A 16,802-nucleotide genomic window follows, 5' to 3' on the forward strand; every position below is an offset into this window, starting at 1 on the left:
TGGACATGTTGTCTCGCTTGTCGTCTCGCTCACGGTGCAAAACATCAAACCGACGGCGCAAACAAGCCCCGGGAGGTTCCCAAAGAAAATGGCGCGCAAAGAAATCCAGTCTTTGTGATGTCACAAGTACGGCAGAGAGCGCAGCAATGGACGGGGCTGTGCAGCGACACGTGACCTTGAGGCGGAATCCCCCCCAAAAACACGCGGGGGGCCGAGAGGGCGCGGTGGGGTCTCACCCTCCGGAGGGGGAGAGTTATGATGTCATCGGAGGCCGTCGCCCGGTTGCCATGGCACCCGGTGGCACCTAATAGGGAGTGCTGGGGCGGCGACGCACACTCCTGCCGGGGCCTGGTGGCACACACACAACCTGACCTCTGCCTGGCTGCTGTCTTCCATCCTTCCATCCTTTCCTTCTTTCCTTCTTCCATCCTTCCATCCTTTCCTCATTTCCTTCTTCCAGCCTTTCCTCACTTCCTTCTTTCCTTCTTCCATCCTTTCCTCACTTCCTTCTTTCCTTCTTCCATCCCTTCCTCATTTCCTTCTTCCAGCCTTTCCTCACTTCCTTCTTTCCTTCTTCCATCCTTTCCTCACTTCCTTCTTTCCTTCTTCCGGCTTTCCTCACTTCCTTCTTTCCTTCTTCCATCCTTTCCTCACTTCCTTCTTTCCTTTCCCCCTTTATCCTTTCCTCCTTTCCTCATTCCCTTCTTCCAGCCTTTCCTCATTTCCTTCTTTCCTTCTTCCATCCTTTCCTCACTTCCTTCTTTCCTTCTTCCAGCCTTTCCTCAATTCCTTCTTTCATCCTTTCCTTCTTTCCTTTCCCCCTTTATCCTTTCCTCCTTTCCTCACTTCCTTCTTGACCTCCCTGGTATTAAAAAGTGGTTCCCTTTCCCTTCTTGTTGTATTTAAAACTCTTGACCGCGGCCTCCTGACGTCATAGTAACATTTTGGGAGGGTGTTGGTGCCGGGCAGCGTCCCCCGTCGGGCAGCGTCCCCCGTCGGGCAGCGTCCCCCGCCGGACAGCGCCCCCTGCCGGGCGGTGCCGTCAAGTCTCTTTTTTTCCCCTGTTGGTTTTTTTTTCCCCCTTCATCTTCGTTATTCCAAGATGGCGTCGAGCGGAGGCGAAGGGGAGCACGAATGGACAGCGGCGGTCCGACCGCTCTTATCCGCTTCGTACACGGCTTTCGAAACGAAAGTGCTACCTCAACTCGTCGGCTCTATAATCGACAGGTAACCGGTGATATTGTCCGGGGCAACGGGGCGCGTGTTAACGCGAAGAACGGCCGTCAGCTGGGCAGGCTAACTCCCAAGCTACCTGGCTAGTTAAGTTGCATTGCTAGCGATAGCGGCTAGCCAGCTAGCTTCCTAGCTACTTCTGTTTCAGTTCCACAGACCTCGAATTACTCACGGGCGTTAGCTTCCACGCTAACTAACTGTGTGTATAATGATAACGAAGCTCATACAACCAGAACAAATGGCATTAAATGCTCGCTGCGGTGCTTATGTTACACATCAGAACGATGTTACAAGTGGAAATCTGCTTTATCATTAGCTAACACAAACATCACCAGGCAAGCTAGCTGGCCTGCCGTACTTTAGATTCTAAGGCCCTAGCATCAGAACCAGGCTTCATATGCAGGTATGCTTACTTTTATAATGAAGTTGGCTCAGATTCCCAGTGACTCGCAGTTAGTACAGAAATACAGTAAAGCCTAAATATAATTACAAAAACAGTGAAGCAAAATTTCAGAAAAAAATACATATCATAGGAACAGCAGTAAGCAGTATTTACATGTTGCATGTGCAACTGCGAGCAACATATTCAAAGAGGAAGAGTGTGCAATTGGTAGTGTTAAATATTTAAGAGCAGGGTCTTCCCTGGACCCCATGTTATTGTTATTCTGCTGCAGTGTTTCCAGTCCTCAAGCCCCCCTTGTCCTGCTGGTTTAATCTCACAATTAGATCTGGAACTTGTGAGTCTGTGAGGGCCGAACCGATGGCTTGGTCAAAAACAAAAGAGCTCTGAGAAAGAAACTAGAAGTTCATTGGAAGTTTGTATATGCAGTTGATATCTTGAAAAGTTGAAGTCTCGCCAAAATATGGATATTGTGCAGCTCAGTGAAGTGGGCCGACTCATCATATTTCTTCTTAAATGGCATGAGCACAAGAGCTGTTAAAGGGATGAGAAGCTGCCCCCGCACCTCCTGAGCAGATGAAACATTCAACAGCTCTCAGATTTCATAGTGCACCGCTGAAAACCCGAAAACCAACGCTGGATGAACATGAGAATAAAATGCTTGATTGGACATATTTTCCTTTCATGTGCACACAGTTTTTTGAGACCTTCGTAGGATTAAGGCTGAGTGGGATATCCTGTGGGAGTTATTCAACATGAACATCATTTGAGGCAAAAGAAGGAATCTTAAGAGAAGGAATCTGTGTGTGATGATGGCGTCATTTAATGTCAGTTCCATTGCTGAAGGGCAGTACTTGGGTCGTGGCAGCTGACTTGTCAGGTAGATTCGGTCTCTACCTAATTGAGCAGATGATGAAGGGGAACAGGTTGATCTAGCGGTTGCAGGTAAAGCCTTGACTGTTGTCGTCTCTCACGCAGACTTGTTTTTGGGCGCAATTTATTCTTCGTTGTCTTTCGATAAAAGATAATTTTGTGACTGAGCTAGCAAACAGGGCAATTTCTACAGTTATTCTGTTACACGCCCTTTCTCCTTTCGGAAAGTGACTGTGACAAATGCTTTTTCGAGCTTTTTGGTAAACATGACCTAATTTTTGCTGGGAGACAAACTGTCAAGTGGCCCTGTGAGCGCCCTGTGCCCTCTTCCTGCAGAACCAGATCAGTCAAAGATCATTTACTGACGTAGAATCAATACACTCCATATTATATTCAGGATTTTATCACCTGATTGAAGGTATCTATTAAAAGCTGCTCATTTATAATTGAATTAATATAGTTTAATTTAACACACAAAAAAAAGCCTGTTTCAGAACACTATGGTATAGAGGCATGACACAATGGCTCGAATGCATAATCTCAGTGATATTTTCAGCAATAAACTTGAAAAACATGTTTCGGGGACCTCAGAGAATATATTAACATGTGTAAGAAGGAGAGTAATAGGTCCCCTTAAATGTTGACCCCTAGCACCTCATTATCACAATTTAACTGATATTCTCTGTTGGTGATGAGTTTACCTTCAGGTGGTTCGTGTCCCAGTTTGAAGGCCTCTTTCCCGTGTAGATGATGGTCCACAAGGGGAGATGTTATTGGTTAACTTTAGAGCCTCTAAACCTTAATAATGAACAGCCATGAATTGATAACAGTTTGATGGATACCTGGCTAGTGGTACAATCATTGCTGTACAGGAGAGAGCAAAGAAGTTCTCACAAAAGTCCATCCACCAGTCTATCACCAGGTCTGCTTTCTGCTCACACACAAGCTTATTGCTAAAATGTGACCGTCTTTAATGGAGCGGTTTTAGGATGATGGTGTTGAACGTGAGGCGGAAGTGAACTGCCAGTGTCCCAGCTTGGCAGCTGAATGTTTTTCAGGACTAAGTGTGGACTCATGTTTACTGCCCCATCAGCGAACAGGCAGAGTTTGTACAAAGTTCTGGAAGTTTGGCAGAAATGGGCTTCAAATTTGAGTTACAGAAATTGCTTAAATAGTTCCATAATTTCTACAATTATTGAATTAATATTTTGTCAATGAAAAGGCAGCAGTCGCCATGTTTGCTTTTCTCTTGCACTGAATAGCTGGATAATTCCAGCCATTTTCACCTCAACCTCATTTGTCTTTTTCAGTCTCCAGGCAAAATCTTGAAAATTCTTGAATTATGTTTGCTTTGCCCTGCATGAACCTGGGAAAGATGAAGTATTCCTCATTTTCAATTTTAATCTCACCCTGTAAGTTCTGCTCCCCCTTCTTAAGTTTCACTTTCATTTCATACAAAATGTGTCAAGTTATCGCAAACCAAACAGGCAACTCAAAAATGCTCCAGGTTTTTCTTTTTTCTACATATTCTATAACCAATTATTCAAGTACTAAAAGAACAAAACTATTAAGTAGTTTCACCACAAGTGCTCTTTTGCAGAGCATTATAGTTCAGGTTTCAGCCTCTACTCATGAATATAAACATGTCTTGTCCATAAAATAACATCACCTTTCAATAATTGACTGTTTTCTGTTTCCTTTGCAGTGAATCGGAGATTCTCCACCATGACAAACAGTATGAGCCTTTCTACTCATCATTTGTGGCTCTATCTGCACATTACATCACCACAGTATGTGGACAAAGTATGTATGTTTCTTTTCCTTTACCCGACACTAAGTAGATGAAGCCATCACTTGTTAAAGCAGAACATTTAGATCATGCATAACCTAAAAAAACACAGAGTTAATATGTAACTGAGGACAAACTTGAAGTAGGGCTGTGACGATAACCACATTACTGCAAATAATATATATATTTTTTGTATTTCATTTTTTTGATGGTGAAAGTTACAGGTGGATATCAATTATAAACACATCAACATTGACTGTCTTCCATCCCATGTTCAAGGACTTCTGGAGAAACTTTTCATTTGCTCCCCTGAGTCAGTTTTTTCCTCTCCGCTCCCGATCGTCACTTAATGGTGAAAGCAACGTATAACTGCGGTTATGTCGCTTTTCATTGTGTTAAGAAACACTTCATACCACCCTCACAGTCCTAACTTGAACAGAAAAATCACAAACATAGATACAAATCACGTATTACCAAATCAATTTTCACATGTCATCAAAAAGGGTGTCGTTGGAAATATGGGCAGTTAGGACTTTAAAATGATCCGGAGGAAGGAGTCGTTCAAGTTTCTTTGTTTTTCACTCCAGTAGGAAGATGTTATTAAGTAACCTTTTGTTTCCTCATACCTCCTGTTTCTCGTTTCAGTTCCCAGGAATCAGTTGCTGTCGGCTGCCGCAGCATGTAAAGTTCTGATTGAATTCTCGTTGCTGCGTCTGGAGAACCCAGATGAAGCATGTGCCGTGTCACAGGTGAGTGACATTTAGTGGAACCTTGCAAAATGAAGTCCATTCTGTATCCATCTGAGGCCCTCTTTAATTAGGCCCGCTTCAAGTTAGAATCTTTGTTTCTTCTACAAGCTATATTCATAACTTGGCTTTTTTGTTATTTAGTGGCAACGCCATCCCAAGATCTTCATAATGAGGACTTCGAATCAGTTAAAAATTTAATTTTTTACCCCCCCCCCCCTTTCCAGAAACATCTGATCCTCCTGATAAAAGGACTGTGCACTGGCTGCAGCAGGCTGGACCGCACAGAAATCATCACCTTCACAGCAATGATGAAGTCCGCCAAGTTGCCTCAAACAGTCAAGACACTTTCAGACGGTGAGTGTGCATCACAGGAAGGTTGGTGTTTTTGGTGGCAATCTTTCAATAATGTTATTGTCATTTATGGCAAAATCATGAAATTCTAATGCATTTCATACAAATCATTTTGATTAACTATTTAATTGTCTCATGATCATATTATGTGACCATAATATATAAGCTTATACTAGTGTAATTAGATGCATAAACCTTTTTTAAGAAAAGCCATGGACTTTTAAACATGAAATTCATGTTCAAAATCTGTTTACCCAGCTGATGGAAACGCAACAAATTCACATTTTATTTGTTGGAACATTTCTAACATTTGTCCAAAATTCAGATTCTGAAGGAAACATGATTGTAGAATTTTAGATTGTAGAAACAATTTTACAAAATGATCTAAATTGTGTAATAACTGTGACTGCCCTAAAATCAATCCTGGATCATTTGGCAATGTAAAAAATACATTTGCCTGTCTGCCTCTTAACTTGGAGCTGATTTAAAAGCTGTTATTTGACCCACCAGTGGAAGACCAGAAGGAGTTACCGAGTGCTGTGAACCCAGAGCTCCGTCAAAAGGAAGTACAAATGAACTTCTTCAATCAACTGACTTCAGTTTTTAACCCCGACCTCACGAACCTCCTTTCCTCTCCGTCAGCATCACACATGCAGGTCAGTATTCAAGCCTTGTTGTTTATCCACATCATCATCATTGCCTTTCCCTTGTTTCCTTTATTCAACTATTGTTTATCATTTTATCTAGTTTTCTCAGCCCAGTTAATTTTAGATTTTAATGCTTTAAATAAAATGTATTATCATGTCTGTAGCCAGGTAAATGCTGAGCGTGTTTACATGAACAATAATAAGAGATAACTGGTAATAATCAGGTGACACCACAACTCGAAGCGTTGACATGCTGAGTGCATTTGGAGCTCTGTCAAACTTGAATTTCTACCTAAATTGTTTTCCATGTGTGGTGGCGGAATTCAATATTTTCATCTTTCCTTTGGTCCCTTGAAATGCAGGCAGAGAGTGATTGTGATGACCAGACGATGGCAGATCAGGCCATCCAGGCCAAAATGAAAAATGCCTTTGTCTCTCAGAATGTTTCTAGCTTACAGGAACTTGGTGAGTAGCTTGTTTAGATTTAATTTAGCAGCAAAAGCTTTTAAAATACACTTAATTTCAGACTTCTTTAGGCAATGGGCCCAGCATTCCAGGGGGAATATATAGGTGAAGGGTGGGTAGCCTGTCAATAAACTGCACATTCAACTCTGTTCATTTTTGTTTCTAACAAGCTGCCTGTTTATTTTCTGTTTCTCGATCTAGGTGGGTCTGAGAAGCTGCTCCGGGTTTGCCTCAACCTTCCGTACTTCCTACGCTACATAAACCGTTTTCAGGATGCAGTATCAGCCAACTCATTCTTTATCATGCCTGCGACAGTGGCTGATGCCACTGCTGTCCGCAACGGGTATGTTTTTGCACTCAATTCTTTATTTTGTTAATATATTTTTGTTGTAGCCTGTTATATTGACCTTTTCTGGTTTGGAGGAATCCGCCATTATACTGGGGCTTTGGTCAGTCCCTAAAAATATCAATTAATCTTTGCTCTTGAAATCAAGTTTTGTATAGTGTATGCTGCCATTGTGGAAACAGATGGCTGACTGTTGTAAATAAATAACTGCCCCCATTCAAAGCAAAACGACTGTTATATGTTGACAGAGTGAAAAAAGCGCACAGAAACGCTATTGTTGACACGTTGTACTTTGGTCTGTAATCTGTGAAATCTTTTAGGACGACTAAATACAACATTTACTGACACTATAGTAGGGGTCGACTGATTTTATTTTATTTTTTTAATCTCAGGACTGATACGATTATTAGTAATCTAGGAGCCTGGTAACCGATATTTGGGGACGATATACATTTGCAGTAAAAATGAAAATTTAAAAAAAAAGAAAAAACGTCAACACAAAACTTCCTTAACCTGCCTTTAAACATGATTTATACTAAAATAAGTACTTAAACAGAATTTCAACATTACATTTTGAAAAATTAAGTGCAGGGCGCTCCTAGCTCCATTTCTTGTAAACTGAACTGAAATTTTAAATAGATAAAAAATAATTAACTAAATTGATCCCCAAAACAGGTACTTTTTACTGTTTACAATTTTTTTTTGTCAGGTGTTTTGATCGCGCTCATGTGATAGGTGTCAGGACAGCTGCACATACGGTCCTTCTCCTAGCTGCCGCTGTATCCACAGTTCATTCATAACATGTCAAAGTAGCAGAAACATAGCGCGACGAACCGTTAAGAGAAGACCCACTGGCACGAGGGCTTTGACGACAACTGCAATACCTCAGTCACATGACGTCACTGCAAATAATAAATATATTGTTTTGTATTTAATTTTTTATGGTGAATGTTACAGGAGTATATGAAATATAAACACAAACATTGTTTATTTATCATCATTGACTGCCTTCCATCCCATGTTCAAGGACTTCTGTAGAAACTTTTCAGTCTGCTCCCGCTCGTCACTTCAGCTTTGCGGGGGAGGGGACAGTCCATCAAACATATGGAGGATTTATTTTGTGTGTCCGATTATTATTAATTAATTCTAGGCCTGTACCCGACTCATAATTTTGTCAGTCTAATCAGATTTCAATGGCTGTTCAATGCGAATATGAGTGGGGCACAGCTCCGTAATCGGGCGCACAGAGATCTCTGTTTGCGTCGATTCACACATGTAAAAATATCTCAATGATTTCCCTTATTTATAATTTCTCATTGTTATGAGGAATCCCTTTGCATTTTTGTTTGCTTCCATCTCATTTATCCTGTTATTGTAATGCACACATACAGATTTAACATACATAGATGAAAAAAGTCCCGTCCCCCCTGTCAGTAAACCACAGTACCACGTCTATATTGCTTTTAAACATAGTAAGAAAAATTCAATTTGTCACAGCCCTGCGTGGTACCCGGTAGCAGCAGTAACATCTGAGTGAGCAAGAAGTGTCTGGTGTGGAATTATTTTAAGACTGAGTGGCCCTATTTATTTATTTGTTTATCCTTTTTATTTATTGATTTTTTTTTTTTTTTTCAATAAAAGCCAGTAGCTCCTTTTACTGCCTTTTTGAGGCAACTTCCATTTTTTTCAATTCCAACCATCCATCTGAACACGACAATTGTGGTGGTACATTTTACGGATACAAATCCGATAATGCTATGGTCGGGACATTGAGCCCAACTGCAAGAAGAAACCTTTCAGAGAGAGGCAGCTGCATCAGAGCCAGAGGAGTGCATTTTTATTTATTTGTTTTATTAGCAATCATATCAAAAATTGCGACAGACCTGCCAACCTGTATGCATTATATGTACCAACCACGCAATTCTTGATCAAAATATGCTGGTGTGAATTGCCAGCTGAAAGACGCAAACATTTCTTTTTTATGTGAGATGTATCGGCCGGTTTTCAGCTTAATCGGCCATGACTGGTGATACTGCGCACACGTACTGTACTGGTTAAATGTCTGGTACTCAAACACGATACCAACGTAACATAACATAGTTGTGTAGATGACGCTCAAAAAAGAGAGCGAAAGAAAGAAAATGTTGGCTGTTAGGAGGTTCTTCAAGTTAAACAAAGGATTGTATAAATCATTTATTTTACGCCTGACAATATTCTAACATTGTGCAGACTGTGTATCTTCCGCTGTCAAAGCGGAGCTCCACTCATGATGAAAAGTTCGACTCTTTTCTTTTTTGGAACTCGGTTCTTGACGAGTCACTCAGTAAAGTGAGTCGTTCAATTTGATTCAATTAGTTTAATGCTCGGTGAGGGAAGGAGGATTGCCACTGAACGAAAGTGAGAAGAGTCGGCCATTTGTTTATTTTTTTATTTGTAATGATTGCAATTTTGGAATGGCAAGTACCATATAAATATAGTCGAAATGTATACTGCACTTAAAAGTGAAAGTCATTTAAAGTTTGAACTAGACATTTCCATGTAAGTTATATGTTGTGTCCTACTCAAACTCAGTAAGAGTTACAGGTTGAATTATACTAAAACTTAGTGACATCTCATATTCTATTTCATTGGAACTCTCACTACAGGTACAGGTTCATGTTCCATCGTGAATAATGAACAATAATAAACACACAGTGTCAAAATCAGCAATCCCACTATTGTGATAACTGAAAATTGCAGTTGAAGTCCCTATGTGCAGCTGTTCTATCACGTGAGCGTTATCAGATCACATGATGTGTTTGTCATTGACGCACAGCAGATCAAAAATTGGAATTGGCAGGTCAGACTTAAAACAAAACTCTGGAATCTGAATCGGCCAAGAAAATTGCAATCGATGCATCCCTAGTTAAACATGTTGGGTAACTTTACGAGATAATGCATTTCAAGGGGTATATCCTAATGAGATGAATTTGTACACTGTATGTAGTTAGCCGTAGTAGCTCGCATACGATGTGATACGTTATGAGGCGGCTATGGTGTGAATAACTGATGGTGTAATTTAGCTGCAGTAACTCAAACGCCACGGAGACTAGACTCCCTGTTACACTATTGTGGTACTCAAAATATAGGTTGGCAGGTCTGCCATTCCAATAACCCTAACCCTAACCCGGATCACCCCTACACTGCAAAATGTGATGAAACAAGTGAAATTGTTATTATTTTTTGGGTGATAATGCAGGTATGATGTTGAATCCAATCTATCCAAAACTCCTTGGTTTCAGGTTTCATTCGTTGGTGATAGATGTAACGATGGCTTTGGATACACTTTCCCTCCCTGTCCTGGAGCCCTTGACACCAGGGAGATTACTTGATATGACTGTGCTCGCTCTGAGCTGTCTCTATGCTGGTAGGTGAAATGCAATGCTTTATGTGACTCACCACATCCTCACCCAGCACATTTTGCAGCGCTGTACTGTTGGCTGGCCTTGAAAAACATTGGAAATTCCTTTCTCGGTCAAAAATTTGATTATAGCAGATTTATGTTCCTCAAGTTGTTTTGTCTCTCGAGTTATTCTCAAAATTGATTTTGATTTTGAAATATTAGATAAATATTAAAAGGTTGAGGCGACGTGCTCCATCAGCATTAGTTGACTACTCAACAAATTGTTGAACTCTTATTGAACTGAAATTGTTGAACAAATGGCGATCTTATAGATCTCAAGATCCATGTGCTGTCAAGTCAGAATGTGAAACCGTTTTGATAAAACAAAGTTCTAAATTGTATCTACTCGTGAATGACGACCGGGTCTTCTTGACTCGTTAAATGTTCCGCTGATGCCACCTCAGAGGACACGATAAACACCAGAAGCAAGAATTTTCACTTCTCCGTTCAAACGTATCACCTCTGTGTTGTTATGGATTATGAGAAGAGGGTGGCAGAAGCTCTCAATCATATTGCGGAACTGGTGGCGTTGTTGGCGGAGTGGTCCTCCCAGAAAACAACAATTCTCAGAATGCAAATGGCGGGGATAGGTTATCATGTGCGCGATCTGAAACGCACCACTCTTAAAACTATCATTGTTGTAAAACAATAAAGCTAGGAAAAGGGAATGTTTTGAAGTTACAGAATAATAGAGGGATCATGCAAGTATAGTGAGCAGAAACTTAGAATTAAAAAATTGTAACTTAAAATTAAAAGATTAACTTGAATTATGCATTTTCCAATTATTATTATTATTTTTTAATAAATTATTTAAATATTGCGGAAAAACACATTCAACATTATCTCATAGAAGCAGTACAGCACTGTCCAAATGTAACCATCTAAAGCACAAATTGTGTTTCTGAATGTGTATTCTGTGTTGCAAAAGTCTGGAAATACTTTGTAAAACTTTAAGGGCTAATTTCTCAGAACTTCTGTTTTTAAAGCTTTAATCTTTAGTCAGAATTTTTCCAAAATATTTGATCCCCACAAGTGATACCTTGTTTTGAAGCTATGATTCTACACTTTCATATCATGTGAAAAAACAAATGTCAAATTCAAATTTTGTTTTATAAAAGAAAAATAGAAATCCATAATCCAAAATACAGCAACCCATGCCAGTCAAACCTAACCTTCACGCTTCCTGGGTGAAACAGGAAACCAAACAAGAGCTCTTTAGACTTCTGTTCCAATGTTTCCTCATTTAGTTTCTGTACCTTGGTGGAAATGTGGCTAATGTTGTTAGCCAAACCTAAAGGCTTTAGTTTTGGCTTGGTTGTATCTGTCTTTAAGTTGTATGAATGCGGAACAATGAATAAAGCTACATTTCGATATCTGTAGAGAAATGTACATAACTTTGGTTCACATCATAAGAGCTTTTTTATTATTCAAAATTAGCTAAGAAAGTTATTTATGTTCTCAGGTGTGAGCGTGGCCACGTGCATGGCTATTTTACAGGTAGGAAGTGGCTTGCAGCTGCGCTCTGCCTCCACTGGGACAAAAGAGGAAGACTATGAAAACGACGCTGCCACTATCGTCCAGAAATGTGTAAGTATAATCAAAATAAAGGATGGGGTTCCTACAAGCCATGACACTTCAAAACATGCTTTATTTTTGGTGTTATTTTTTCAAGGGTGGAATTGTGCCTGAAATGAGTATATACTGCGTGTACTTTATTCTGTTATAATGATTGCAGCAATGACAAATGTATAGACATTTTATTGATGTCAAGTATGAGAACTTAAGCAGTAAAAACAAGATCATTTTCATCATTTATCAATTTGAAGGAGTATTTTAATTGTACACATTGAAATTGCTAAAATATCTACAACTACAGAAATGTCATTTAATTTGACCTGTATCAACCGTGAAAAGAGTTTCTGCGTGATATTAGATTTGTATTTTCTAGAGATGTAGTTAGTGGTGTTGGGGAACTTTTGTGAACTTGCAAGACACCTCATTGTTTTCAAATGCTAACAAGCACAATTCTGTGCTTAACAGCTGGAGATCTATGAAATGATTGGACAGGCCATCAGTAACTCACGAAGAGCTGGAGGGGAGGTAAGTATCTGACTGAAAACTGTTGTTGAAAAAATAATACTATTCAATTATATTTTAGGGGTTTCTTTAATGCTGTTTTTCGTGTTTCTTTTTCACAGCACTACCAGAACTTCCAGCTGCTAGGAGCCTGGTGCCTGCTGAACAGCCTGTATCTGATCCTGAACCTCAGCCCCACCGCCCTAGCCGACAAGGGCAAGGAGAAGGATCCGTTGGCGGCGCTACGTGTACGGGACATCGCTGCTCGCACCAAGGACGGAGCGGGCTCACCTAAACTCGGCCCAGGCAAAGGGTACATGTCCACTTGGGCTTATTTAAGTGTGCTTGAAATGTTAAGGGTATTACAAAATAAGACAATATTGTTTATATATAAGGTGGAATCTAGAAATGCGAGCTATTATCTGGAAAATGGCCAGGTGTGTAATGTAAAATGCCCCCCCCCCCCCCCCCCCCCCCCCCCCACACACACACACACACACACACACACACACTCGCTTTAAAATTGTAATAGATATTCAAATATAGTCAAACCTACGTGTTTTTCCAGAAAGGAATATTGACTTTTGGCCAATGTTGACAGCCCAAGTATGGTTATGGTCCTTTAACTCAACCATAACCACATTTTCTCCAGAAGTGGTTTCTCTCTGTGTTGAGGCAGCAACAAGTTCTGTACCCTGTGGGAAAAAAAGATGATGTTTATTCCTTCCTTTTTTTGTGAAGACACCAAGGATTTGGAGTTCTGTCTGTAATCCTGGCAAACCACACCATCAAACTGTTGACCTCGCTTTTCCAGGACCTGCAAGTCGAGGCCTTGCACCGGGTAAGTTATTTCATTAAATCTTAAAATGCCTTCTTCAGTATTATTTTATTTGCATTTTTTGGCTTTTATAGTGTTTTTTCGATAGCACTCCCTTCTGGAATAACTTGATTTCATAGTCACCAACTCACATTTATGAGAAATAACAGATGTAAGCACCAAAAGTTGAGATACTCAAGGTCACATGCCCACTCATTGTGAAATATTTTCAAACTCCAGAATGCATATAATAGGTCAGAAATTACCCATGTTATTGTTTTCTTTTCTTCTTTTACTCAAAAGATAACTGGGGCCTGAAAAACGACATCCAAGGAAGACAAGGACCGATATTGATAAAGTGTCTGTCTTCATTAACCATCGCCTCCCTTGTTCTTTGCCTCCATCAGCAGGGATGGGCCAGCGATGGGCCCCCAGCCGAGCTCAACATCATGGCCCAGAGCACCTCCATCCAGAGGGTCCAAAGGCTTATCGATTCTGTTCCCTTGACCAACCTGCTGTTCACCCTCCTCTCCACTTCCTATAAGAAGGTACACATCGTTTTATCAAATTGCCGCAGAATATTCCTAGAGGCTCTAGTTGTGGCTGGGTAAAAATAAAAAATAAATACTACGACACAATTCAATTCTGCTCTTTCATTTCTGAATCCATATAAAAATGTTTATACTCTCTATTGGAGGTCATCCAAACTTAAATTTTTTTTTAACTCATCTTAGTCACCAAATGAATTGAAATATGTAATTTCTGTATTAGACTGAATTTGTTCTGTGAAAAGTTTTTGTAATTTCATGTGGTATACTGAAAAGTATAAAATGTCAATATATTTATCGAAGAATTGTATCATGATTTGATGACCATTATATATCAGATATCATGACCATTTTATCAAATAGGTTTGAATCGACATTGAATCAAATTGTGACCCTTTGAGCCCAAATTGGTACTGGGGCACCAAAAGCCTGGCTGCTAAACACTGAATGCTTCCTTTTTAGGCCTGCGTCCTCCAGCGGCAGAGAAAGGGTTCGGTCAGCAGTGACGCCAGCGCCTCCACAGACTCCAACACCTACTACGAGGACGACTTCAGCAGCACAGAGGAGGATAGCAGCCAAGGTAGTGCAAAACGATAAACCCAATATTATCTACTAACCTACTACTAAGTGGCTTAGTGGCTTTGTTGGTGCTGATTTATACTTTTTATTTACTGTAGGGCTACGCAGGAAATTCTCTGGTAGTAGCTTAATAGGTCTTGTACTGATTGTTTGTGCTAAGAAAATTAAATAAATACTTAGCTGTAGGACTGGGCAATATATTGAAATTATTGTGATATCAGACTAGATAGCTGGGATCTTCTTGGGATTGTAATATCGCAATATAGTAAAATGATGTGTTGATGTGGCTGCATTACAGTAAAGGAATATTTTCTGAACCCCAAATGAATGTTGGGCACAAGTGAATTACATTTTTAATTCAGTCTAAAACATCAGAATGTCTGGAGCTAATTTTAAAATCTCATGTTATGCCATTTTAATTTGTAAGTGCAAGAGTTGATACTGAACGACCCCAGTTTGTGTTTAATCTTAGTTCTTTGAGGGAAGCTTTGAGAACGGTTTTCTGTTTAAGACAGTCTGAAATCACCCTGGGAAAAATTCGCAGCCAGGTCAGATCTCTTGACAGTATAGAAACAGGTCAGTCAGGTAGCTGTGCGAGCAACCACGTGTGTGTAACAGACTATGGCTGGGTCAAAAAAAATCTATACTCTCATACGATTCAATTCTGTAGTAATACTTTCTTCGGAAATTAAGCAACCATAACCACTGCTTAAATACTGTTGTCACAAATTAATTTAAATAATTACTTTCTGTATTAGACTGAATTTGTTCCGTTTTTGTAATGCACGCCGGATGGTATACTGACAAGCTGGTAGCAATTCTAATTTTGGATAAAATGTCAATACATCTATATAGTCGTGTCGTGAGCGATCTTACAATATCTGATTAAATTGATATTGAATGGAATCCTGGCCCTTTTGTATCCAAATCGAATCGTGAGATCATGCCCAACCCCCAGCCAACAACAATGCAGACACGGCACACTAATCCACATTGTCATCCTTCCGTTGCACAGCGACAGTGTAGTTGACAGTGTTTGCTATTTCAGCAGAGAGAAGACAGGAGAAGACAAGTGCAGCTTGTGTCTCAGGTCAGCAGTTTTCCAGACCTTGGTGTCCACGTCACTGTCCTAGATTTCATTTTGTTGCTGTGCGTCTCACAACTCGCGCACGGAGCTCTGGCTTGTTAGCTTGGGAAGTAGCAGAGCCATAGATTAACTGGCTTTGATGAGGTTGCTGATTGCTGTAATTCATGTGGGCTATTCAAGTGTTTATCTGTGGCTCTGGAGTGGATCAAGGATAATACCAGTGTGGTTCATATGAAGGGGCTTAAATCCTATCGTGACTGGAATTAATCCCATTGATCCATGTTGAGCTTATTCCCAAACCCCTAGTTATTGTTTTCGTGTTCTAAGATTCTACTGCATTAGGTTCTATTGTTTCTTTGGGTTAAACCCAAGAATGCATATGATGGGTCAAAAATTACCCAGGTGATTGTTTTCTTGCTGAATTTCAAAGCAACATTTTAATCAACTAAAATTCCAGGAACTCCCTTCATTTAATTTCTTAATCCTTATGTGTCTTTGATGACGTTAACATTGTTTCTGAATTAGTTCAAATAAGTATTAATGAAATACAACATATGCATTCTAGGTGGCCACGTTGCCTATGTATTCTAAAATTCAAACTTAAATGTGTTCCTTTTTTCCCCAGTATTCTTTACTTTCGCCCTCCTCAGAGGATGTATGCGTAATCAGTTTGATAAAATGGTTGAGATAGTAATTGCTCCTCACAGGATGACAACACATTTAAAGGGAAGGGATTAGTTTCTGTCAGGACAAAAATGAATACCTGACTCATGTCCAAGACACTGGCATTATCCTTCCACTATAACATGTAGTAATGCTTTTAATATTGAGGCTTAGTTACACGATGCCCCGCCTTGCCTTCACTTGAAGAGCTATGATTTTCTTGTGCTGCATGCAGATGTGAATATCAACTTAAAGTGATATTCTGCATTTAGATATTGCTAATAAAGTGACATCTATTTCCTTAATTTTAAACTCAAACTAAACCTTATTTAGCTCGTCCAACTCAAATTAAAGCTCACCTATTTATTATGTAATAATTGAATGTAAGTAATGGCTAAAAAAAAAATCCCGAATCATGTTGGTATTTTGGGGTATGTAAGTAGACAAGTTAAGGGTCCCATCTATCTGTAGGTTAGAATTGTCTGTCAATTTCTGTCAATTTAAGATTTAAATATGGCTTCAAATCAAGACTTGTCCTATTTAACATTGTATTAAATGTACGATTTCTAGACCCATTTTACCCAGACATCAAAATGTATTTATATTCTGCAATATTTCCAAAAGCCATTTTTAGAAACAAAGCCCCTTAATTGTCTTTAATCGCAATTCATTGAAATAAAATAATTGTACTTTTAACTCATCAATACTGAGATCACTTGATCATTTCTGGTTACTTT

At 39.7% G+C, this 16,802-nt stretch overlaps 1 protein-coding gene across 1 annotated transcript in view; it reads left to right on the forward strand.

Annotated features, from left to right (window-relative positions):
- Positions 1 to 1,102: 1,102 nt before the first annotated feature.
- The window catches only part of ubr4 (ubiquitin protein ligase E3 component n-recognin 4), a gene marked incomplete at its 5' end in the record, with an annotated part of 87,575 nt that continues 71,875 nt past the window's right edge, over positions 1,103 to 16,802 (forward strand). Inside the window, 14 exons of the mRNA XM_080015339.1 lie at positions 1,103 to 1,227; positions 4,212 to 4,309; positions 4,941 to 5,044; positions 5,269 to 5,398; positions 5,906 to 6,051; positions 6,405 to 6,507; positions 6,709 to 6,850; positions 10,135 to 10,259; positions 11,758 to 11,882; positions 12,336 to 12,395; positions 12,494 to 12,684; positions 13,113 to 13,212; positions 13,599 to 13,736; positions 14,199 to 14,316. Coding sequence (XP_079871465.1) covers positions 1,103 to 1,227; positions 4,212 to 4,309; positions 4,941 to 5,044; positions 5,269 to 5,398; positions 5,906 to 6,051; positions 6,405 to 6,507; positions 6,709 to 6,850; positions 10,135 to 10,259; positions 11,758 to 11,882; positions 12,336 to 12,395; positions 12,494 to 12,684; positions 13,113 to 13,212; positions 13,599 to 13,736; positions 14,199 to 14,316 — 1,705 coding nt within the window. The remainder of the gene's footprint in view (positions 1,228 to 4,211; positions 4,310 to 4,940; positions 5,045 to 5,268; positions 5,399 to 5,905; positions 6,052 to 6,404; positions 6,508 to 6,708; positions 6,851 to 10,134; positions 10,260 to 11,757; positions 11,883 to 12,335; positions 12,396 to 12,493; positions 12,685 to 13,112; positions 13,213 to 13,598; positions 13,737 to 14,198; positions 14,317 to 16,802) is intronic.

Source organism: Zeus faber (genome assembly GCF_960531495.2).
Source record: "Zeus faber genome assembly, chromosome: 15".
NCBI lineage: Eukaryota > Metazoa > Chordata > Actinopteri > Zeiformes > Zeidae > Zeus > Zeus faber.